We start from the raw sequence: 23,662 nt of genomic DNA, 5'->3' as shown, positions 1-23,662 counted from the left end.
TGCGAACCCGCTGGAGCTCACCCCTGATCTTACCTCCAAGTCTTCTTGCTTCAGCCTATTGCCTTTTCTTACTCCCTGCTCTCTTCCTAATCCAGCCTCCTTACCACTCCTTTTATTGTCCTTTTTCAGGCTGCTACCTTATGCTTGGAACAGTTCCCACTCCTTGCCTGCCTGGTGCCCTCTCTTCCAAGAATACATCCTACACTAGTCTCATCTTCTCTAGTAACCTCCTCGCACTTTGCCTTACCTGAATTATTGTCTGTTTGCCCTTTGGGGCATGTCTACCTCTTGTAACACTCTGTGTTCAGTGAGTCAGGGAAATTTAAAGTGACTGTACTTTTTCTTTTTAAAGAAGAAAATGGGAGGAAGATTATATTTTAAAATATAAATCAGCAAATGCGTCCTTTCTGAGCCACATGGGTATAGCCACATGTGTATAGTCGTGCTCTGAGGGAAGAGCACTCTGGGAATCTACTATGGCTGCTCCCCTAGTTATTGCTTTAGTAATGCTTTAGAACTCAAGACAAAATTGGGATATTCTAATTGGCTGTGAGCGATGGGAATCCCACCTAAATAATGTTTAGTTAAATGCACAGATCTAACTTCCCCATTTAGAAATAGCAATAAACGCTCCACAATATTAAATTAGATGGGATTATTGCACTGCTTGGGTGATTATAGTCACTCTGCTTTCAGCTTTGTGCTCTGTAACAGCCCCTAAGGCATGTGATAGTGGCCCTAAAGTGCACTGCTGCCTGGATCTTATTACTTCTATTATTTATACATAAATGACCCAGTTTAAAACAGCAATTTGTAGAACTGGTAACTTTCATATTTTCCAAATCTGGAATATTTTAATGATAGAACATCTGTGAAGAATACAACCTTTAGCTCACCAGTTTGGAATAGCAGAGCTTGTGGAACATTAGACGAATTTCTGCTTCCATTTAAACTTGAAATTAAAATAGTCATGTAATTGAAGGTTTGTATTTATAAAGGTGTATCTCATGCTGTTTGTTGCAATCATTTTGGCTGAAAATGATTAACCAGCACGTTCTACATTGACTACTGGAACCCTAATGTATACTGATGTTTTCTTTGTTTTAATAATGGTGAAAACTGAAACTCTTGTTATTAAGAATTCAAATATCATGAAGTTGCTACAAACAGCACCAAGCTATGCACCAACATTAGCGGAGGGAGGAGAAACAGACTATGAGCAGCATGTTACTATCAAGATCAGGAAAAAAGGTATGTGTCACATTTTTATTAGTATAAACAGAAGAGATTTGGGGATGAATGTGTGCTAGATCAGAAATTCTGTAGAATTTATTTTATACATAATATAGCTTTAAGGAACAGTCAGCTGCTTTACATAGTGTTTATTACAAGTAACACTTAAATTTACCGTAACTGAAAAAGATTGGAGGAGGGAAAGTAATTTGGCTGTTAAATTTACCTTGTGCATTTGATGTTACTTTGTGCAACTTTCATAGTCTCTTCTGAGTAGTCAGTTTTCTCTTTTTGCTTGTGACTCTCTATCACACGTACGAACAGAAGAGAGACTTTTAACAGTGGGGAAAATGTGGCAGTAAAACCATCACAGCTGCTGGACAATTGAGGAGAGGGTGGTACCTGACACTGTTTTTAGTTTACTTTTTAAAATTCTGACTAGATTTCAGGTTGGCTGTTGCTTTTACACAGTGTGGAATCTTTAATGTACAGAGGTCCATTTGTGTTCATACAAAGGGAGAAGAGAATTTGTTAATTCAGTATTCCTGTGTGTTTACTTTGTGGTCTTTTCTTAATATATCCTTAATATATGTAAGGATAATTTTTAAGAGAGGTGTGTGGAAAGAAGAGAGAGTTAGGATCTATGTTACTTCACCGAAGACCTATTTCATCTGAAAAAAATATGTTCAAATAGTCAAGTAAATGAGCAGAATCTGAGTTTAAAGTTATTTATGGAGAAAAGCTGCCTTGGAAACTGAGTGAAGGAGTTGTGCTAACTAGCTGCTCATGTTTGGAAACAAATACGAGTGATACTAACTCTGCACTAAGCTATGGCAAAGTGCCAGTCTTGCCTTAAAATCCACCAGCAGCTCTTCAGTTTCTCAGATGAGCTGATATGAGGGGGAGCAATACAACAGGAAAGATAAGTGGCATTTTGCATTCGTGCTTAGCATCAGAAAAGGGCAGCACATGGTTTAAGGAAGACTTATGTCTCTGCTTTTGTTTGTGTACATGCAGCCAGTTAATCAACTTGTTTCATCCCAGTTGATGACTAGGTGGTAGCATTCTGTACCTATGCTGAAATACACACATTCCTTGAATTTGAACTCAGGGATAGCAGTGGTTTTTGTCTGCTACAGCAAGCAGTGGTTTTTGCTTTGCTAGGTTCATAAGGTAACCTGTGGGTCTGGCTGGTGGTCCTGAAATATCCTTACACCTGGTGCAATCCAAACCAACACACTGAGGCACACACTGCTTGCCTACCTAATACAGACATATGTTATGTAATATATTTTGTGTTAGCACTTAGCATCAGGAGGTATGTCTACACTGCAATTAAAACCCACAGCAGGCCCATGTCAGCTGACTCAGGCTTGTGGGCTCTGGCTAAGAGGCTGTTCAATTATGGTGTAGACATTTGGTCTTAGGCTGGAGCCCAAGCTTGGGGACCCTGCGAGCCCAGACATCCATACCACAATTAAACAGCCCTTAGCCCAAGCCCAAGTCAGCTGATACTGGCCACCTGGGGGTGTTTAATTGCAGTGTAGACGTACCCAGGAAGTCCTGGAGAAGCGAAGTGCCTTTCAGTCTTCTGCAGGGAACTGTGATTACAGCCCATAACTTCATTTATTTTTATATGTTAATTTTTTTTATGTGATGTTATAACCTCCTCCAGGATGAATGGAACTTTATTTTTACTTTTTTTTCAGTAGCAGCCAGATGTTTGGAGTCAGACATATCCTTTTGTTTGTTTTGACCTAAGGAACAGTGATGGACTAGGTCCAGCATTCTTTCTAATTAGCTTGTACCCATATGGATGTTTTGCCCTACTTGCCTATGCTTCAAAAGCTCATCCATCTTAATAACGTTCACTACAGGGAAAAAAATCTTATTTCTACCAAAACTAGTTAGTTTATTTAATAGATAAACTTCAGTATTGATTTTTCGAGGACTGGTTTTTCAGTCTCTCTACAAACGTATGTAACTTTGTTACCATAACTATGACATCAGACACTTTTGGACAGGCATTAATAAGGTTGAATCAAAATATGTGTATCTCTTAAAATAATTGATTTATAATGATGTCCAAATGCATGAATGCAGTTTGGTTTTCAGTGTTGCTACTGTTTTCAAAATTATAATGCTATTCCTGCTACAGGACTAATCACATCTTTTCATGAGAAATACATTTTAAAAAAATCAGAGTTTTAGTAGTAGTTTAAAATAAGGTTGGGAGCTAATTAGAATCCTCGGTACACAATGCCCATGCCTGCCTATCTTGGGAAGTTTGTTGCGGTGACAGTGGTCACAAGCTCCACAGCAGGTTTTTGAAGCTAGAATGTGATACTAAGAACTGCCTCTGGGCCCTTAACATGTGATCAGTTTAAACAAATACATCAAGGCTTTAGTTAACAGAGGGATTTCAGATTTTGGTTGTGGATCAGGCAGTAGGTCTTACTATTGTGAATGATGATGTTGATAATTAAATGAAGTTGAGTCACTGCTTTAAAAACTTTGGCCAACTTGCAAATTTAGGTGAGCTTTTACAAATGATTATGGTGATTTTCTGACATAATTTTTCTTAAGAAAGATGATAAATGTATTGTAGTTTAACATGAGAGTTAGAAGTATCCTGATGCGAGAGGCAGAAATGCTACTTTCAGGAATGATGGTGGCAGTTTCATAGAACAGTAACATAGCCATGACATAATAAATCTGAATAACACTGGGATTATGTGGCGGTGGTTCGTCAACTGATTCTGACTTGGAAACATTTGAACTGAAGTCCCTGAACTCGAGAACTATTTTTATATAGTTTAACAAAATGCTCTTGTGAAGCTTGGACAGTCATGCTCGTCTGATCAGGGCTATGTTTCTTTCTTTTCGCAACTTAAAATGGCTTAAAACGTCCAAGAAGAAGAAAATGTGACTGGTTCAGATGACTTCTATTATAGTTTTTAATGTGATTTTAAAAATTAGGTTCAGCAGATACCACTTTTCTATTCAAAACTGTTCTAACTTGATTCTAAAATATGACTGAAATTTAATTTCTCACCCCCCATCTCCATCCCCGCTCCTGTTTTTTTGAATCTGTAGTAAATGTTACGTTACCTGAGACAGCAGATGATCCCATCAGCAGACGACTTCAACTGGTCCAATCAATCAACAGATTTAACAAGTAAGCATAGAAACCTCCTTGAAATACCACTGACATCATTTCCCAACAAGTAAGAAACCTAACTTTTTAAATAAAGAAGAAAATGGGCGAAGCATATATCACACTCCAGATAAGCTTTGGCTGGGGTTTTCAAAGCAGTCTAAGGGATTTTACTACACATTTCTCATTCATTTTAATGTGTGGCAAAATGACCTAGACTGCTTTGAAAATCTCCTCCAAGCATTTCTTTACTGAGATATTTGAAAACTGATGATGATGACTCTTTTAATAATTGCAGATACTTGTATTTAAGCTCTTATACATAGAACTGGAAGGGACCTCAAGAGGTCATCTAGTCCAGGCCCCTGCACTCATGGCAGGACTAAGTATTATCTAGACCAGTGGTTCTCAAACTAGGGCTGCTGTTTGTTCAGGGAAAGCCCCTGGTGGGCCAGGATGGTTTGTTTACCTGCCGCGTCCGCAGGTTCGGCTGATCACGGCTCTCACTGGTCGCGGTTCGCCGCTCCAGGCCAGTACTCCCTCCTAGGCAGAAAGTGGCATGGGCTGAGAGACGTGCTGGCCACCCTTCCTGCAGCCCCCATTGGCCTGGAGCGGCGAACTGCAGCCAGTGGGAGCTGCGATCGGCCGAATTTGCAGACGCGGCAGGTAAACAAACCGGCCTGGCCCGTCAGGGGTTTTCCCTGAACAAGCGGAAGCCCTAGTTTGAGAACCACCGATCTAGACCATCCCTGACAGGTGTTTGTCTAACCTACTCTTAAGAATCTCCAATGATGGAGACTCCACAACCTCGCTAGGCAATTTATTCTAGTGCTTAACCACCATGACACTTAGGAAGTTTTTTCCTAATGTCCAACCTAAACCTCCGTTGGTGCAATTTAAGCCCAATGCTTCTTGTCCTAGCCTCAGAGGTTAAGAAAAACATTTTTTCTTCCTCCTTCTTGTAACCGCCTTTTACATACACCTCTACCCTGATATAACGTGACCCGATAAAACACGAATTCAATATAATGCGGTAAAGCAGTGCTCTGGAGGGGCAGGGATGCACACTCCAGTGGATCAAAGCAAGTTCGATATAACACGGTTTCATCTATAACACGGTAAGATTTTTTGGCTCCTGAGGACAGTGTTATATCGGGATAGAGGTGTACTTGAAAACTGTTCTCATGTCCTCTCTCAGTCTTCTCTTCTCCACACTAAACAAACCTAGTTTTTTGCCTCATAGGTCATGTTTTTGAGACCTTTAATCATTTTTGTTGCTCTTCTCTGGACTTTCTCCAATTTGTCCACATCCTTCCTGAAATGTGGTGCCCAGAACTGGACACAATACTCCACTTCAGGCCTAGGTCAGACTAGATGACCATAATGGTCCCTTCTGACCTTAAGTCTATGAATCTAATCAGCGCGGAGTAGAGTGGAAGAATTACTTCTTGTGTTTTGCTTATAACACTCCTGCTAATACATCACAGAATTACGTTCGCTTTTTTTGTAACAGCATTACATTGTTGACTCATTATTTAGCTTGTGGTCCACTATGATCCCCAGATCCCTTTCTGCAGTACTCCCTCTTAGGCAATACTTTCCCATTTTGTAAGTGTGCAACAGATTGTTCCTTCCTAAATGGAGTACTTATTGAACTTCATCCTATTTATTTCAGACCATTTCTCCTGTTTGTCCAGTTCATTTTGAATTATAATCCTATCCTCCAAAGCACTTTCAACCCCTCCCATCTTGGTATCATCCACAAACTTTATAAGTGTACTGTGTATGCCATTATCTAAATCATTGATGAAGATATTGAACAGAACCAGACTCAGAACTGATCCTTGCAGGACCCCAGTTGTTATGCCCTTCCAGCATGATTGTGATCCACTGAAAACTACTCTCTGGGAATGGCTTTCCAACCAGTTTTGCACCCACCTTATAGTAGCTTCATCTAGGTTGCATTTCCCTAGTTTCTTTATGAAAAGGTCATGCGGGACAGTAGCAAAAGTTTTACTAAAGTCAAGATATACCATGTCTACTGCTTCCCTCCTCCCTCCCCCCAATCCACAAGGCTTGTTACCCTGTCCAGGAAAGCTGTCAGGTTGGTTTGACGTGATTTGTTTTTGACAAATCGATGCTGACTGCTACTTATCACCTTATTATCTTCTAGGTGTTTGCAAATTGACTGCTTAATTATTTGCTCCACTATCTTTCTGGGTACAGAAGTTAAACTGACTGGTTTGTAATCAGTGGTGGCTCCAGGCACCAGTGCTCCAAGTGCGTGCCTGGGGTGGCAGTCAGGCAGCCCTCAGCGGCTTGGCTGCGGGAGGTCCACCGGTCCCGCAGATTCGGCAGCAATTCAGCGGCGGGTATGCCGAAGCCGCAGGACCGGCGGACCTCCCGCAGGCAAGCTGCCAAATCCGCGGGACCGGGGACCTCCTGCAGGCAACCACCAAAGGCTGCCTGACTGCCGTGCTTGGGGCGGCAAAAAAGCTAGAGCTGCCCCTGTTTGTAATTTCCTGGGTTGTCCTTATTTCCCTTTTTATAGATTGGCACTATATTTGCCATTTTCCAGTCTTCTGGAATCTCTCCCGTCTTCCATGACTTTTTTCAAAATTAATTGCTAATGGCTCAGATATCTCTTCTGTCAGCTCCTTGAGTATTCTAGGATGCAATTCATCAGGCCCTGGTGACTTGAAGGCATCTAATGTGCCCTTAATAATGTCTCTCTGAAAAACTGCCTACTGTCTTCTACTGTTTTTCCCCTAAGACTTGCTTCCTATCGGATCATACCTATCAACTCCATGAGTTTGCCAAAAGTCTGAATTCTTGAAATCCATCGTCTTTATTTTGCTGTTCTCCCTTCTGCCATTTCTTAGAATCATGAACTCGATCATTTTATGATCATTTTCACCCATGCTGCCTTCCACTTTCAAATTCTTAACAATTCCTTCCTATTTGTCAAAATCAAATCTAGAACAGCCTCTCCCCTAGTAGTTGTCTGCACCTTCTGAAATAAAAAATTGTCTCCAATACAGTCTAAGAACTTATTGGATGATCTGTGCCCTGATGTGTTATTTTCCCACCAGATGTCTGGGTATCATAGAATCATAGAATATCAGGGTTGGATGGACCTCAGGAGATCATCTAGTCCAACCCCCTGCTCAAAGCAGGACAAATCCCCAGTTTTTTGTTTTGTTGATTTTTTTTTAACCCCCGTTTCCTAAATGGCCCCTTCAACCCTGGGTTTAGCAGGCCAGTGCTCAAACCACTGAGCTATCCCTCCCCCCCCATTGTTGAAGTCTCCCTTCACCACTCAGTCCTGTGCTTTGGATGATTTTTTTAGCTGTTTAAAAAAAGCCTCATCCACCTCTTCTTCCTAGTTAGGTGGTTTGTAGTAAAATCCAAAGTATATTCTATGCTCAATAGTTGTTTATCCACAGAAAATACTAGTAGATTTTTTTTGTTTTTGTTTTTAATATGAACACACAATTCAGGTACCCGATCTTTGTATGTTATTGAAATGTTGCCATCTTGTGGCTGATGAGTCCACAAGATTATGTTGCAGAGAGACTGTCATTAAAGACATGTTGTTTTGTAATTAGTTCTAATCCTTTTAAAATATATTTTTAGATCAAAATATTTACGGAGAACAATAACAAGAGATAAAAGTGTCCCTAATTTTGATGACGAACTATTGCATCAGGTAGGAGAAAACGTTTGCTTGAATTCTTTATATAGCAATTTTATTTACTTCTACACTTATGGAGTCCTTATGTCAGTTCTTACATCTCCTCTGTTTAGTCACTCATTGCAGGCTCCATCTGTGTGTTGTCTGTGTCCTGCCCAGAGCAGTCTGGGATATATATCAAGCCTTAGAGGGCCAGAGCATATGAGAAAAGAGCTGTAGTCAAGCTGAGATGAAACTGACATTATTGGGGTTTTTTAAGTAGGTTGAGCAAGAATCCTAGAAGAGACCAGTAAGGTGAAGACCTTGGTGTTGAGATTCAAGATGGCTCTTGCATTATAAGTGCTAATGTGCCCATTGTTAGGGAGGGATTGTTTGCAAGTAATTAAGGCAGCAAACTGGGTGTTGGAACTCCTGAATTCCATTCCCAGCTCTGCCACAAATTTCTTTTGTGACTTTGGGCAAGTCACTTAATCAGTCTGCCTGTGTTTCCCCACTTGTAAAATGGAAGACTGCTTTTCTGCTTCATAAAGTTATGAGGCTTTGTAAAGGACTTTGAGATCTTCAAATAAAGATGCTCAATACATTATTACTTCTAACCAATACTAACCATAATACATCAATGGTTTAGTTAACAGTGGGATTTCGGATTTTTGGTTGTGGATCAGGCAGTAGGTCATACCAAGATGGTGGTTTCCAAAAAGTTGATGTGCAAAAACAATATACAGCACGTCTGCCATGGGTGGCTGTTAGCACTATGATTTTACTAGAGCTTTGAGTTCTAAATTATTACTTTAGTTTGAATTTTGGAGATGCCCATTCTGAAACTTTTGGAAGATTTTGTCTCAGGAAAAGCTTTTGGTAATGACTATTTTTGGTTATTATTATTTATAGATCATCTATCAATATACTTGGACTTTATTTTTAGTTAAGGTAACTAAAAATAAAGTAACTCCTGTAAAGTATCCAATGTTCCAGGAGAACCACCCCTTTGCCAAGCAAAAAATAAAGATGGGGAGGAGTAGGTGTGAAAAGGGGGAATTAAAATAGTTAAAGATGCAGTGAATGAAAGGGAGAGGCCTTGAGGACAGCTACAGAGACACTATGGCAGACAAGGATCCTGCATCCTGTCCAATTACGCCTGGAAGTCTCAACTGAGAGCAGTGACAATTTGGGTGATCTCAGTAGTCTTGGAGGGTAGAAATGGTGGTTGCTTAGGTACTTGAGTCCTTGATTTAGAGAGATGCTGTGGCCAGAGCACTGAAAATGAGACAGCTTGAGTTTTATTCCCAGCTCTGCTGGTGACTTTGTATAGCCTAGGCAAATTACTTAACATCTCTGTACTTGTTTCCCCATATGTAAAATGTAATGATTATGCTTCTTTATAAAGAACTTTTAATCCTTGGCTATATGCCATAAGAACTTTTTGATAATACCTTATAATAAAAGTAGACCTTGGAATGAATCTGTAGGCTTAATATTTAAAATGTAGTCTCTTGACTTTTTATGGGCAGAAAAATATACAGTGCCTTTAATATGTACCACTTCTTCTTTCCCACAGTTAGCTATTAAGAGCTTTGATAAGACCAAGTTAAAGCCTATTGACCAGATGTTGGACCAGAGCAAAGTTAAGATTATTGATGCAGAAAGCAATGGTGAACCTGTGAAACAGGATGATGTGATAGATGCTCCTCTTAGAAGTAAACTAATGCACCGAAGACATACAGTTAGTGTGGCACTTTCAGCAGAGAATGTCAGTGATGACAGTGATTTATCCAACACAAGAGATCCAAGTATTTCACTGTCAAAAGACTGTTCTGGTGACTTGCTATCAAAACACTAACAAGGAAGTGTGAATTTGCTGCCAAAAACTAAAGAACCAGGTGGTGCCAGTTTCAAGATCCTCCTGCTGGGCATTAAAGAATTAAATGAAGCTTAGAAACTGCTTTCAAAAATGGATCATAAAGATGAATCTTTAGCAAAGGCAGAATGTTCCCGTATGGCTTGCACTTTTGAAGACTGAATCCTCTGTTTATCGTGGAAACCCCTCCCCAGCCAATTTGTGACTGATTTCAGGAAACTGAAACATATTGAAATGTCAAAGTATTTAGACAGAAAGAAGTGATTGTTTCCCATTCCACTTTCAAAGCACTTATTAAGAAATTACTTATAACAGTAGAGGAGAGAGGCTATATGGGTACTTTCTAGCTACCCACTCCTGTTTTTTAAAAGGCATTGAATTGTTTTTTTCTTTTCAGTTTTTGTCACTAAATTGGTTATATTTATTGCCAGAAGGAATTCAAAAGTCTCTATTTTTATTATAATGCTATGAACCACTATAGTGTTTATTTAATAGCATTTTAGAAATTAATGTAATTTCTGTATGTTGCAACTGGCTGCGCAAACAGTCCATAAAAATTTACAGTATGATGTAAAAACCTTTAAATGAGATGAACATGAACGGTAGTATCCTGCACTCCCTATATAGACAAAGCACCCACTGATTTCAGTGGAACATTTACCTGCATAGGGTCTGTAGGATCATGTACTACTGGGAATGAAATAAAGTAAAATGCTCGACCCAGAACAGCTTTGGACTGAAGAATGTTCAGATCCCAATTAAAATATTCATGTTTGTGCAGAAACAAACATGCTTAACACACACAGGTGGCTTTTCTCCCTGAACAAATCAGACAAAGCCACACACATTCACACTTCTGCACGAAGCCTACAGCTACTAGGTAAGTGATCTGGCAGGAAAAGAAAGAGTTTGCAGAAACTGGCTGCATGTTATCCTGTTTTAAAAGGTGATATTTTAAACGATGCTCATAGATAACTAGATGGAAGCTTAGATGTGGAACTTGTTTCTTAACATGTTTTCAGTTTAAATTTTCTTTTAAAAAAGTGTGAATTAAAAAGAGACTGCAATAGCACAATTCAGATTCTTAATGATAGTCTTGGTTGACAGGTGGTCACATCCAATTAACCTTTTGTTTTTTTATAAAATAGTAATATAGACCATTTTGATTTTTTATGGTGGTATTGATACCATGCTTAGGGCACTGTGAAATTGGAGGACTTCCCATGTGATTGTTTTCAAATAGACTTTTAATGAGAGAAGTAAAAGGTGCAGCCTGTGCACCCCACTGAAAAAACTAAGATGAAGGTTGCATGTATATTTTTCTAAATAATTTGGGTTCATTTAATTTTCTAACTTGCCTTGGATTTGTGCCAAATGTTGGAAAAGAAAAATAGTAAAAGTAATGATTATGGAAAATGTTCTTAACTTTGACTACTTAATTAAAAACTGACTCCCTTTAGCACTTTCTTCTCACTGTTGGTGTTGTAACTTAATGTTAGGCTTAAAGTAAAAGAGTCAAAGGATGGTTTAATTGATCTTTTGGAATAGTTACATTAAGTTGGGATGGCTTCCCCTTCCCCACACCTTCATATTACCACAGAAGAAATGAACATGTTTTTCCCCCTTTCAGCTTTATTCTTTAACCTAATATAAAGGCCTGCATATAAAAGGGAAAAAGTTACAGACGCAGTTGGATTTAAATGGGATATTTCCAGATGACTTCTATGTATGTCCTTCCCTCTCTGCCCCATACTGTACATTCTAGTTATAAACAACTTGAGAAAAAGGATGATCCTGTGCTTAAATTACAGCAGGAGACATGGACTGTACTTTTGGTTCTCAAAACAGACTTTGAATGTGACCTATGGCAAATCCCTTAGTGTTACTCTATGTAAAATTGGGTTAATTACCTAAGTACATAGGGTTGTTTCATGGCCAAATTTATTTTCTATAAAGTGCCTGGAGATGGTTAGCTGGAAGGTGCAAGGTATCATTTGTAAATTTAAGATTAAAATATGGGTAAACTTATTTAAAGAGAAAGCTTGAGCACATTTTTATAATTGATTTGTGGAGATTAACTTCAGTTTTTAATTACAGCATTCTCTTAAAAGATTGCTTATCTACCTGCTTCAGTAAAAAATGAAGTTGGATAATGAGAGAATCAGTTAATTAGATGCTTTTAATAGTTACAATAGTATATTACCATCAAGTATAAAAAGAGGCATTGAATTCTTACTTCCATATAACATTCAAAATAGTCCAAGTATATTTTATTAGGTATTTATTATAAACCTATTATGCAGACTAGCCTTAGCAACAAGATTTGTCATGCTGTTTATTCAGTAACCTCTCCTTTGGAAAATACACTTCTAATCCTGCTCTTTTACGCCTTTTGGGAAAAAACTAGAGGTAAATGTAAGTGGATCTGAAATTAACTAGTTAAAGCTTTTTAAATGTTGCTAGTAGCAAACTAGATGTAACTAACAAATTTAAATACAGTACAATACTTACTGCAAAATATTTCATACTTCAAACCTATTTCTATGCAATTAATAAAACAGCTCCCATAATAGTGTTTGTAATAAGCTTCAGCATTGATAGGTTTTTTTGTTTTTGGCCTGAGTTTGAGCTATTTCCCAATCACTGTCTAGCTTTTCATTTGGAGGACACTGCTTGCATCTTCAGCCTTGTCTGTTGGGATACTATTGCGATTGCCTCCCTGAAAGCTTCTCAAAAGCTCTCCCCTGTAGAAGTGAACTTATCTCAGATGCTCAGGCCTACTTATTGCATTAAGTAGGCATGAGCATGGGTAACATAGCTAGATGATTCAAAACTGCTACAGCACTTCAGTTTTCAAAACAGGGAGACACTAAAATGATGTGCACATTGAACAAAGTGTTTGATGTTTGACTAGAACTGACCACTGATTGGTTGGGGTAAAGTTTTAAAAAAAACAAGACGACACTTATGTTAAATTCTAGGTCATCCATTCATCCTTTATAGTGCAATACATACAGCAAATCACACTGAGCAAATCAAGACTCCCCCCATCACAGCTCTCCCCCAAATGCCTCTTCAAAACAATGGATTTGCAGTATAGGCTGCATGTGGTCAAGTTCTTCTTGCTCTGAAACAGCATGTGTGAATTCTAAAGTCAGACTGTTCTACTTCAGGGAGAAGCCCCTCACCTCAGCAGTTCCTTCTTTGCTGTTACTATGATTATACATGGCACAGAGAAGGGGCAGTCCTTCAAGGAAGCAATTTCCAAGACATTTAAGGCACTTTTTTTTTTTAATAAAACCTACCTATTTTTTTCAGCTGAAATGGACAGGTCTGCACTATAACTACAGATAAGTGTCAAACATCTAGTGAAACAGATATATCCCACTCCATTTATAAGCACTATGAGAAACATGACTGCTTCAGTCCCAAAATGACTCAAAGCTTTGCTGCTATGAAGCAAACTTAAGTTGTGAGCAAAAGGCAGGGCCTGCTCACAGAATCTGGCAAGAACAGGACTGATATTGCAGAAACACATTCCTAAGCAGTGCCAGGCACAAGAACACACACAACACACTCCAGAAGGATGGTACCAGAATACCCCATACCAAGTATGGTACAAACACCTCCTTGAAAAGATGAGCACACTGACCCCTCGTAAAGATAAGGTCAGGATGACTATATGATGGATAGAGATGATTTGATCAAATCATCCATGTAATGGATGGTAACAACCCATGTCATGGAACACTAACGAATCACATCAGAGGGGCAATATATAACTTGTTTGTATTGATGTATAAAATGAAGTCTGAAGGAGGGTCTTTGGCTGGCCTAGGGGATAATGGAAAGTCCTGCCATTAATTGAGCTAGCCCATTGCAACAGTATACCTGTATTAGTGTACTTGTACACTAGGACCATGCTTCAGTGACAATAAACCTGACATTCTTTTGCTACACATGGGTCTGTGGTTATTGGGCAGTGCAATCGAGGTCTGCTGTACCAACTGTCTGTGCAGAGCTGGGACAGCACACAGAAAACACACATGCAGCCAAACATCTAACAACATCTCACCACACTAAGCAGTTTCACTCTTCTGATATGTAAGAAAATGGCCTAAACTAAATTTAAGTAAATTCAGTAGCATCTTAAACCCATCTAATGGAAGATCCTCCTTTAGTAATAATGAGATAGTTAATGTTGAGAAAGATGGGGAGCAGACTTAAAAAGCATTTGACAGTTTACCAGTATACCCTACAACTGCAGACTAAAGCCCTGATATCACATGAGATTCAAATTGTACTGGGTTTTCATATCTGACTTATTTACAATGAAAAAGTAGACATTATTACTGCAAAAGCCAGTTTGCTCTCTGAAAGGAGTCAATTTTTTTAAACAAATAGGCTTTTCTGTTAACTTCTCACTGCACTAAAATTAAATGGTTGGGTTTTTATTAATATGAAGAGTTGCACAGAGGTATCACCTTTGTAGAAGCTAATCACTATAGCCTACAATTGAATGCCATTTTAAATAAGGAAGTTGATAATGTAGACTGCAAGTTAAAAATACAAAATTGATAAACACTCGCTGTAGTAATCAAAGTTTTTACAATATTCACACAGATGGAAAAAGTCACTACTGCTCCTACTTTTTTAAACAAAATTTTAATCAATTCCAAACCGTTACAGTTGGAATAGTGTACACTGTTGCTCTTAAATGAAAGCAGAAAACAGCTCTTCTCTGGTAGTGGAGTCTCTCCCCTTTTCACTTCCATCTTATCACGCAAGATGTAACAGTATTTGTACCACAAATTTTCAAACTGTATTTTCAAATAAGATGACAACACAGGGTCAGTTTTACTTTATGCATGCAAGTCACATGGAATTTAGAGCAGGTGCCTTTCCTTTTTTGACAAAAGGAAACTCCAACCATTTAATAAATAGGAGAATAAAGAACATGTGTTACCAACTATCTGAATAAAGTTGTATTACATTAATTATCCAATTAAGTTTCAACCACAACTGAATATCCACTCTACTCAACTTTTTAACCTCATTCTGCAGAGATGGACAACTCACTAGTGAGAGACAACTTGACAGTTTCCAGAAGAAACTGGTTAAAACAAACTATATGCTATGTACAATTTCATCCAGCAGACTACATGGTAAGATGTCCGCTCAAAGAACCACCTCTCTTCTCATCAGCAGTTCTATTCTGCAGACTCCAACAAAAGATTCCATCAGCCATAGTTTGACAACCAGTGAGGTATTGGATAACCCCCTCAACTAAAGGATATCTTGTTTCTACATCAACTGTTGTGACAGAGTTGTCATTCTTTCAGCTCCCACTGGCTCTGGCTGTTTGAACCTAAGACACTTTTACTGCCCTCCCAAGACCTCTCTTATGATAGTAACAACTTACGGAGTGGCAGGTGCTGATAGCATAGCTTACATGCTGAGTAGGACAAAGGAAAGTTCATGCTAAGAACATGGTGGGAAAATCCATACCACACAGGCCTCTTTAATACTACAAAAAGTTAAGCTATAAAACCCTTCTCAAATTTTGTTTTACAGAACACAAGTTCATTTATTTATTGACCTTTATCAAAAAATGCAGAAAGCAAATACATTTAAATGTTTTGTCAGAACTTTCAATTTGCCTATACTGTATGTTTTCTTTGCCTTTTTCCAGGCAGTTAAGCAATCTTACAGTAGCATTTAATCATCATCCTCTTCATCAGAATCCAGTACTTTTCTTCTGTTGAACTAGAAACAAACACAAATTCAGTTACAGCAACTCCTTCCAGCTTCAAAGATTCAAGACTCAAGTTAATCACTAAGGGCAAAGTTCTCAATGCTCATCCAAGTTAGTAGTCCACATGGGTTCTGTGTGGATGGAATCTAGAATCCTTCCCCTCCCCAGCATGGCAACATGGAGAAAGGGCAGTGGGCAACCAGTCTATGGTAACTTATAGAATTGTAGCTGCTACAGCCCGTTGCTCCCTGTAAAAATATTTGACCAGTGGACCTATGTGGTTTGCAGGCCCTATAACCCCAGCCCACAAACCTTCCCCCGAAACTCAGCTCCAAGGTACAAGGCTAGAGTCCCCAGTACAGTATTTCTAAAGCCTGAATTCCCTATCCTATAGAATTATTATGGTTCTGTTGAGTTTTGGCCTTGCTACACATTTAGAAGAGGGAATTTTTATCTAAGTGTTTAAATAGCTTGTCACAACATTCCAGAACCTCTTATTACTCCAGAAGTAATGCAGATTCACAGTGAGCATCACCAAGGGCATAGACTATAGTAAAAATAGCTGGCACTAAAATATTGTCCAACTTCTGTGGTCAAAAGCTACTTCCATATTTGAGTACTTGGTTACTTTAGTACTATTCAGGGTGGATAAAATTCTATGATATAAATCAAAATTAGACTTTTAATTTAATACTCTAAAAAAAATTAGTAAAATTAAATTTGAAATTAACCTACATTAAGCGCTAAACTTACCTATTAATCATTAGAAAAATAATTCAAGTAGTACATGTTTGCTGCCAAATATTTAAAGAAAGTCAATCATCTGAACTGGTCACTGGCTAAGCACGTGGAACCAAAGTTTGAAATCCGGAATCAGCTTTTAAAAGCAGTAGTCTCTTCTGAAGGTGCAGAGAGAATATTTTCTTTCAGTTTATTCCACTAATTCAATTCAATGACTAGCTAATGCAAAGTTGAAAAACCAACCAGGAGATGAAAGTGGAGGAATGATATTTTTATTCATAGATTGGAAAAGGAAAACTGAGGTATGAGAAGATCTACCAGTTCTAAAATCTTGAAGGCATGTTGGCCAGCTATAAACCACAGATACTTCCTTTGTTTAAAGAATCACTTTTAAATGCAAAACATGTTTTAATAAAAACTTGTGTATTCTGTGCATTCAAGGTAGTTATTTAAAAAAAAACAACTGACTGAATTCCACTTTTCATCCAAATGCAACCTGACAAGTCATGAATAAAAAATGATCTAGTAAATAAATGCATGGACTATTTTCTAACAAAAATGTAAAATTAAGAATCTAAATGTATATTTAAGCAGTTATATAGCTTAACACATACAAATAGTGTATCCTCCTGAAATAGCATTAAATATGTGCAGCAACTATTGTTGGCCCTAGCCTTTTATTTTTCTGCATTGTCTGAAAACAAGTTTGAACCAAGTTTACACTGCCTTTGGAAAAAACTTACCTTTACTGTTGTTTTCTTTTCTGTTTGCTGGCTCACTTTTTCAAGTATTTCTATCAATCCTTGTTCTGATACCTAGAAAGACAGAATAAAAGCCACACACTTTATTTGGAGAAGCGGCTTAGATTCAGATAATTGAATCTAGTACAGTTCTCTTGCTTCCCTTTCCCCATTTGTGTGCTTGCAAAGGTGTTCAATTGACTATTGAGACTGTAACATACTGTTTAGTGGCTCACATGCCAAAGACACTGATTACCAATTAAGGCGGTCAATTAATCGCAGTTAACTCACATGATTTTTTTAAATCATGATTTTTTTTGAGTTAATCGCTGTTCATCGCGGTTTTAGTCACACTGCAAAACAATAGAATACAATTGAAATGTATTGAATATTTTTGGATGTTTTTCTACATTTTCAAATATATCGATTTCAATTACAACACAGAATACAAAGTGTACAGTGTTCCCTTTATTGTTTTTATTACAAATATTTGCACTGTAAGTGATAGTATTTTTTACTTCACCTAATTCAAATACTGTAGTGCAGTCTCGATCACGAAAGTGCAATTTATAAATGTAGATTCTTTGTTACTTAACTGCACTCAAAAACATAATGTAAAACTTTAGCGCCTACAAGTCCACTCAGTCCTACTTCTTGTTCAGCCAATCGCTAAGGCAAACAAGTCTGTTTACATTTACAGGAGATAATGCTGCCCACTTCTTAATTACAAAGTCACCTGAAAGTGAGAACAGGCATTCAAATGGCACTGTTGGAGCTGGCGCTGCAAGACATTTACGTGCCAGATGCGCTAAAGATTCATATGCCTCTTCATGCTTCGGCTACCGTTCTAGAGGACATGCTTCCAAGCTGATGATGCTTGTTAAAAAAAAATGCATTAATTAAAATTAGTGACTGAACTACTTGAGGGAGAACTGTATGTCTCCTGCTCTGTCATATTTCATGTTATAAGAGTCTCAGATGATGACCCAGCATATGTTGTTTTTAAGAACACTTTCACTGCAAATCTGACAAAATGCAAAGAAGGTACCAATGTGAAATTTCTAAAGATAGCTACAGCACTCAACCCAAGGTTTAAAAATCTGAAGTGCCTTTCGAAGTCTGAGAGGGATGAAGTGTGGAGCATGCTTTCAGAAGTCTTAAAAGAGCAATGTACAGATGCAGAAACTACAGAACCCAAGCCACCTTCTGCTAGTGGCATCTGACTCATGATGAAAATGAACATGTGTCGGGCCGCACTGGTTTGGATAGTTACCGAGCAGAACCCATCATTAGCATGGACACACATCCTCTGGAACAGTAGTTGAAGCATGAAGGAACATATGAATCTTTAGCACATCTGGCATGTAAATATCTTGCGATTCTGGCTACAACAATGCCTAGCAAATGCCTGTTCTCACTTTCAGGTGACACTGTAAACAAGAAGTGGGCTGCATTATCTTCTGCAAATGTAAACAAACTTGTCTGTCTGAGCGATTGGCTGAACAAGAAGTAGGATGGAGTGGACTTGTAGGTGCGAAAATTTTACATTATTTTTAAATGCAGTTTATTTGTACATAATTCTACATTTGTAAGTTCAACTTTCATGATAAAGAGATTGCACTACAGTACTTGTATTAGGTGAATTGAAAATTATTTCTTTTTTACAATGCAAATATTTGTAATCAAAAATAAAGTGAGCACATTGTAACTGAAATCAATATATTTGAAAATGTAGAAAACATCAAAATATTTAAATAGAAGGTATTCTATTATTGTTTAACAGTATGGTTAATCATGGGATTAATCATGATTTTTTAAAATTGTGCGATAATTGAGATTTTTTTAAATCATGCGGCAGTCCTATTACCAATGTGATATTACTGCCCCCAGAAAATATTCCTGTTAAAAGTTACAATATGGCTGACAGAAAATTGCAGCATTTCCGTACCAATGACAGGTATTTTTAAGAACTACTTATCCACAGTAACTTGTTCTCAGATCTTATTGCCCCAAAAAGCCCTGCTGCAGGAGTCATGGGCCTGGACAGTTATAGATTAAGTGCAATTCCCTCAAGCCCTGTGTTTCATTTACAAGGAGTGTAAAAGTCCTGTGTCCTCTAGTAGTCCCTTAGCTCCCCATCTACCTCCAGAAGCCTTAATTAAAGCTGCTTTCTGGAGTGGGGAGAGGCCTCCCTCAGAACACTGCCCTCCTAAAAAATAAATAATAAAAATAAATCAGCATTTGGTCTTGCTGCACTATTGAAAGAACAGCAATTTGTGAATTGAACTCTAACCCTAAATGTTTTGGATAATACACTGTAGATTCACAAGGCTACCATCCAACTCAACGAGTGAACCCTGATGGTGAGACACTAGAATGTCCGCTAGTTCATAACTAGTTACATGATCTTATTCACTTAGACTTGCAGCCAATAGCTCTTAACATCCAGGGTATATAAACTTCCCTTCCCCAGGATGCTTATGGTACTTTGGAAAGCCACCCAGGTAGCAAAACTGATTAAGATGAAAACACAATACAATTTTATCACATTTGAGGTGAAGCTTAAGGTAGCCCCTGTCTTTGTGGAAGCTAGTATAATGTGGGTTAGCTGTCAGTACCTGCAACTCCCCAGCTGAGCCAATGGCCTCTGTTGAGGCAATGTCAAAAAGGAGAACAAATGCTTTCAATTACAAGACTGACAGTCTTCCTGGGCATTAAACTGCACTTCTCCACTCCAGAACAACACTTCAGTTTAAGACAGCTAAATCATAAATATTTAAAAATAGGTATAGACACAGTGTTTACACACAAATGTACATAGATACATACAGACACAGCTTAAGGATTTGAGAATCATTCATATACATGCTGTAGCTCACACCTTAGCATGTGATACAAACTTTTGTACACTTCGGTGTTGAAATTCTCAGTTTGTTTCATTGGGTACACTTGATTTGAAAGTGACCAGGCAAAAAAGAACTAGAGTAACATAAGAAATTTAACTTACCTTCCCACCTAGCTGTCCAAATCTTGCCATCTGTATAAGGTAATTCTCTACAGCTTTTGCCTTTTCTGGCTTCACAAGTGCTAAATTGCTTACTGCAACAAAAATGGGTACTGTTCATTTTTGTATTTTACCTCCATCTACTATACAAAGAAGTGAATAAGATACTGTACAATTTATCTACTATACAACAAAAGTTGTACTGTACAATTTAGTCCTAAATTCATGCTAAGATATGAAAGAACCATGAATTGAAGGGAATAGTTTTAATTTATACAAAACACTACAAATATGCTCCTCCTAAGAGATTTGAACCCCTAGCAAATCTTTACTACCTACAAGAAGACAACCCTACATACTTACCGGTGTTTCATCCTGCTACTAAACTTAATGCTGCAGATCACTAGTAGCAAGGCCAAATTCCTCTACTAAGTACCACCTCCATTTTTAATACATACAAATTAAAATCTCAAAATCAGATTATGGGAAATTGGCAATGGATGAAAATGCCTTTCACTCCTAGGTACTGGTTCAAATCGAAATTAGATCAGTTGTGACCAATTTGTTACCACTTTAGATAGATGGTCTTTGGTATACGAATAAGTTGGTAGTCACACTCTCAGCTGATCGACACTACAGGTTGACATAAGGCCACACTACAGCCTTCCTCCCACCAGTGTAAATGCCCTACTACACCAACATAACTCCACCTCCATGAGAGGCATAAGGCTTATGTTGGTGTAGTTAGGGCAACAGTATTTGTGTAAACACTGCATCCCTTACATCGGCTGTCTTGTCAATTTCATGGCAAGAAAGTCAGGTAGCTAGAGCCCAGCTGCCCCCAGCTCCCAAATGGAAGCCAGGGTGAGAAGCCCAAGTGGTGCCTGTTGGGAGCCGGACAGCCTTGTCACCAGTGGAGAAGGGGGAGAGGGCAGCCTAGCAGGACCCTATGGGGGAGCCAGGCTCCTGGCAGGGAGTTGCCAGCGAAGCTGAGATACCAGGCTCTCAGCTCCCCCCCACTCCCCCTCTTAGGTCAGTGGAAGCACTCCTGGTGAGGATGCACACCACCAATCCAAAGAAGGTAGTGTGAATGTGCACCACCTGTCTCAAAATCTGGCTCTTCAGCTGTAGTAGACTCCTGGGCCTAGATCCTCAATTACTGTAATTACTGTGGTGGCTGTAAGTCAACCTAATATAGGTTGACTTAGGTTTGTATAGTAGACAAACCCTCAATTTCCTAATGAGCAAACATCCATATCACAAAAGCTCATCAATGACAACTCTCATCCTTGCACGCAGTCTTGGCAGAGACCCTGATTTATTCTCTCATTCCTAGAGCTGAGCCTTTCTAAATAAGGGTTAAGATACACTGATGGGATGGCATAGGGAAGATGGCACTTCTGCTTACTATGCTTTTCACATGTTCTCCCCATAAAAACACAGAGAAATTCAGTCTAAGCAGGCTATCAATTGGCACCTTTCACAAGCACCAAGTTTACTAATTCCTGCTCCCACTAGAATAAACTACCACATCTGAGGATTTGCTTTTCAGCATGTGTATCCATGATAAGTTTTTTTAAAATATTAGTGATTTGAAAATCCACAGCATTAGTCTTATTTTTCCATCATCAGAGATAAATGCTTTCTTTTATTTAATCTCCTATGCATTCTATTTAAGGCCTTGATTTAGGGAGACATAACAGTATAAATGAGAATTTTTATTTAATGGCAAAATACATGGATGCTTACATCTGGCACGAGCTGCTTGATCCAGAACTTGAGCTAAAATGCTATTTCTCATCTCTGACTCCCTGTAATGAAAATTCAGTTACACAATAGAACTAAGGTTTCAAGCATCAGACACAGCATCTTGCAAGACGACCAAGTCTGCTGAATACTCTGTATTATCAAAACAAAAACCAAATTATTTTTTAAGGACTAAAAGTCATTTCATTCAAGTAGGTACAGATGTTAAGTATAACAGATTAACACACAAAAATGAAGAAAATTTAATGTTTATCTGAGGTGTAAGAAAATGTTTTTAGAGATTGTAAACAAACAACCCACAACACCTTACAAAATCAAACTAAAGATCTGATCCAGTTCCCATTAACAGGTGCAAGTTCTAAATAATTTAGGGCCCAATTCCAAGCATCTCAGGCAAAATTCCCAAATTTTGCTTAAGCAAAAGATAAAACCCTTTGACTTATATAACAAAATAAACCAGTTTAGTGTTTCAAGGAACTGCAATTAATGTTTAAAAACAAACTGATAGAAATTCAAAACCACTCCACGATGAACATGCTACCTAAAATCAACAACTCAGATTCATACCTCTGTTTGGCTTCTTGTTGCACTGGATCACCAGAAGGGTCCTGAAAGACAAGAATTACAGAAAACACTTTAGCAATCCCTATAGAAAACACTCTGTGCAGGATGTCAGATTTTAGGATTTCACTGGAATTTAAAATAAGCTAGCTAAAGCAAAATTACCTGCCTGACCATGGTTAAGAGAGGCCAGGTGGGCAAGGGAATATCTTTTTATTGGACCAACTTCTGTTGGTGAGAGATACAAGTATTTTGAGCTAAACAGAGCTTTTTCTCAGACCTAAGGAAGCAGTAGGGGCTGTCGGGTCCCCGGGGAGGGGGGCTGAATGGGGCTGTCAGGACCGGGGGCTGAGGAGGTAGCGGTGGGGGCTGTCGGGTTCCCGGGGACAGGGGCTGAATAGGGCTCTCAGGACCGGGGGTGGGGAGGTGGCTGAGGTAGCGGTGGGGGCTGTCGGGTCCCCAGGGAGGGGGGCTGAATGGGGCTGTCGGGACGGGAGGGGGGGGAGATGAGGAGGTAGCGGTGCGGGCTGTAGGGTTCCCGGGGACGGGGGCTCAATGGGGCTGTCGGGGGGGGGGGGTGCTGAGGAGATAGCGATGGAGGCTGTAGGGTTCCCGGGGACGGGGGCTCAATGGGGCTGTCGGGACCGGGGGGGGTGGTGCTGAGGAGATAGCGATGGAGGCTGTAGGGTTCCCGGGGGTGGGGGCTGAATGGGGCTGTCGGGACGGGAGGGGGGGAGATGAGGAGGTAGCGGCGCGGGCTGTAGGGTTCCCGGGGACGGGGGCTGAATGGGGCTCTCAGGACCGGGGGGGGGGCTGTCGGGTTCCCGGGCGCTGAGGAGGTAGCGGTGGGGGCTCAATGGGGCTGTCGGGTCCCCGGGGGGGGGGCTGTCGGGTTCCCGGGCGCTGAGGAGGTAGCGGTGGGAGCTGTCGAAGTGGGGAGGGGCGCTAGTCCAGGGTGGGGTGTCCACGAGCGGTGCCAGCCCCTTACCCCATGCTTAGCCTGCAGCTCAGTCAGCCGCTGCTTGCGAAGCGCCTCCAGCTCTTCGTCCGCCATGGCTCAGGGCAGGGAGGGGGGTGGGACAACGCGAGATAACCGGTAGGCCGCTCACTACACAGTGCGCGTGCGCCCTGTCCCAGACCCCGCCAATCCAT

The 23,662-nt window shown here is 39.5% G+C and overlaps 2 protein-coding genes across 2 annotated transcripts in view; one reads left to right on the top strand and one right to left on the bottom strand.

The window, feature by feature from the left end:
- ANKRD27 (ankyrin repeat domain 27) overlaps positions 1–11,362 on the top strand; it is a 74,651-nt gene extending 63,289 nt beyond the window's left edge. The window contains exons 26-29 of the mRNA XM_044987387.1: positions 1,140–1,251; positions 4,330–4,411; positions 8,027–8,099; positions 9,643–11,362. Of these exons, the coding sequence (XP_044843322.1) occupies positions 1,140–1,251; positions 4,330–4,411; positions 8,027–8,099; positions 9,643–9,924 (549 nt within the window). The 3' untranslated portion in view covers positions 9,925–11,362. The remainder of the gene's footprint in view (positions 1–1,139; positions 1,252–4,329; positions 4,412–8,026; positions 8,100–9,642) is intronic.
- Positions 11,363–14,588: 3,226 nt separating this feature from the next.
- Positions 14,589–23,623, bottom strand: PDCD5 (programmed cell death 5). Its single transcript, XM_044987385.1, has 6 exons — positions 23,499–23,623; positions 22,517–22,557; positions 21,932–21,993; positions 20,186–20,277; positions 17,182–17,253; positions 14,589–15,708 (listed from the first exon to the last, which is right to left on the bottom strand). Exons 1-6 carry the CDS (start codon positions 23,562–23,564, stop codon positions 15,661–15,663), a joined length of 381 nt encoding a protein of 126 aa, XP_044843320.1. The 5' UTR covers positions 23,565–23,623; the 3' UTR covers positions 14,589–15,660.
- Between the last annotated feature and the right edge of the window lie 39 nt (positions 23,624–23,662).

Source organism: Mauremys mutica, chromosome 14 (assembly GCF_020497125.1).
Source record: "Mauremys mutica isolate MM-2020 ecotype Southern chromosome 14, ASM2049712v1, whole genome shotgun sequence".
NCBI classification, from domain to species: domain Eukaryota; kingdom Metazoa; phylum Chordata; order Testudines; family Geoemydidae; genus Mauremys; species Mauremys mutica.
The sequence above is the reverse complement of the archived record's forward strand: the minus strand, read 5'-3'. Positions and strand labels throughout refer to the sequence as shown.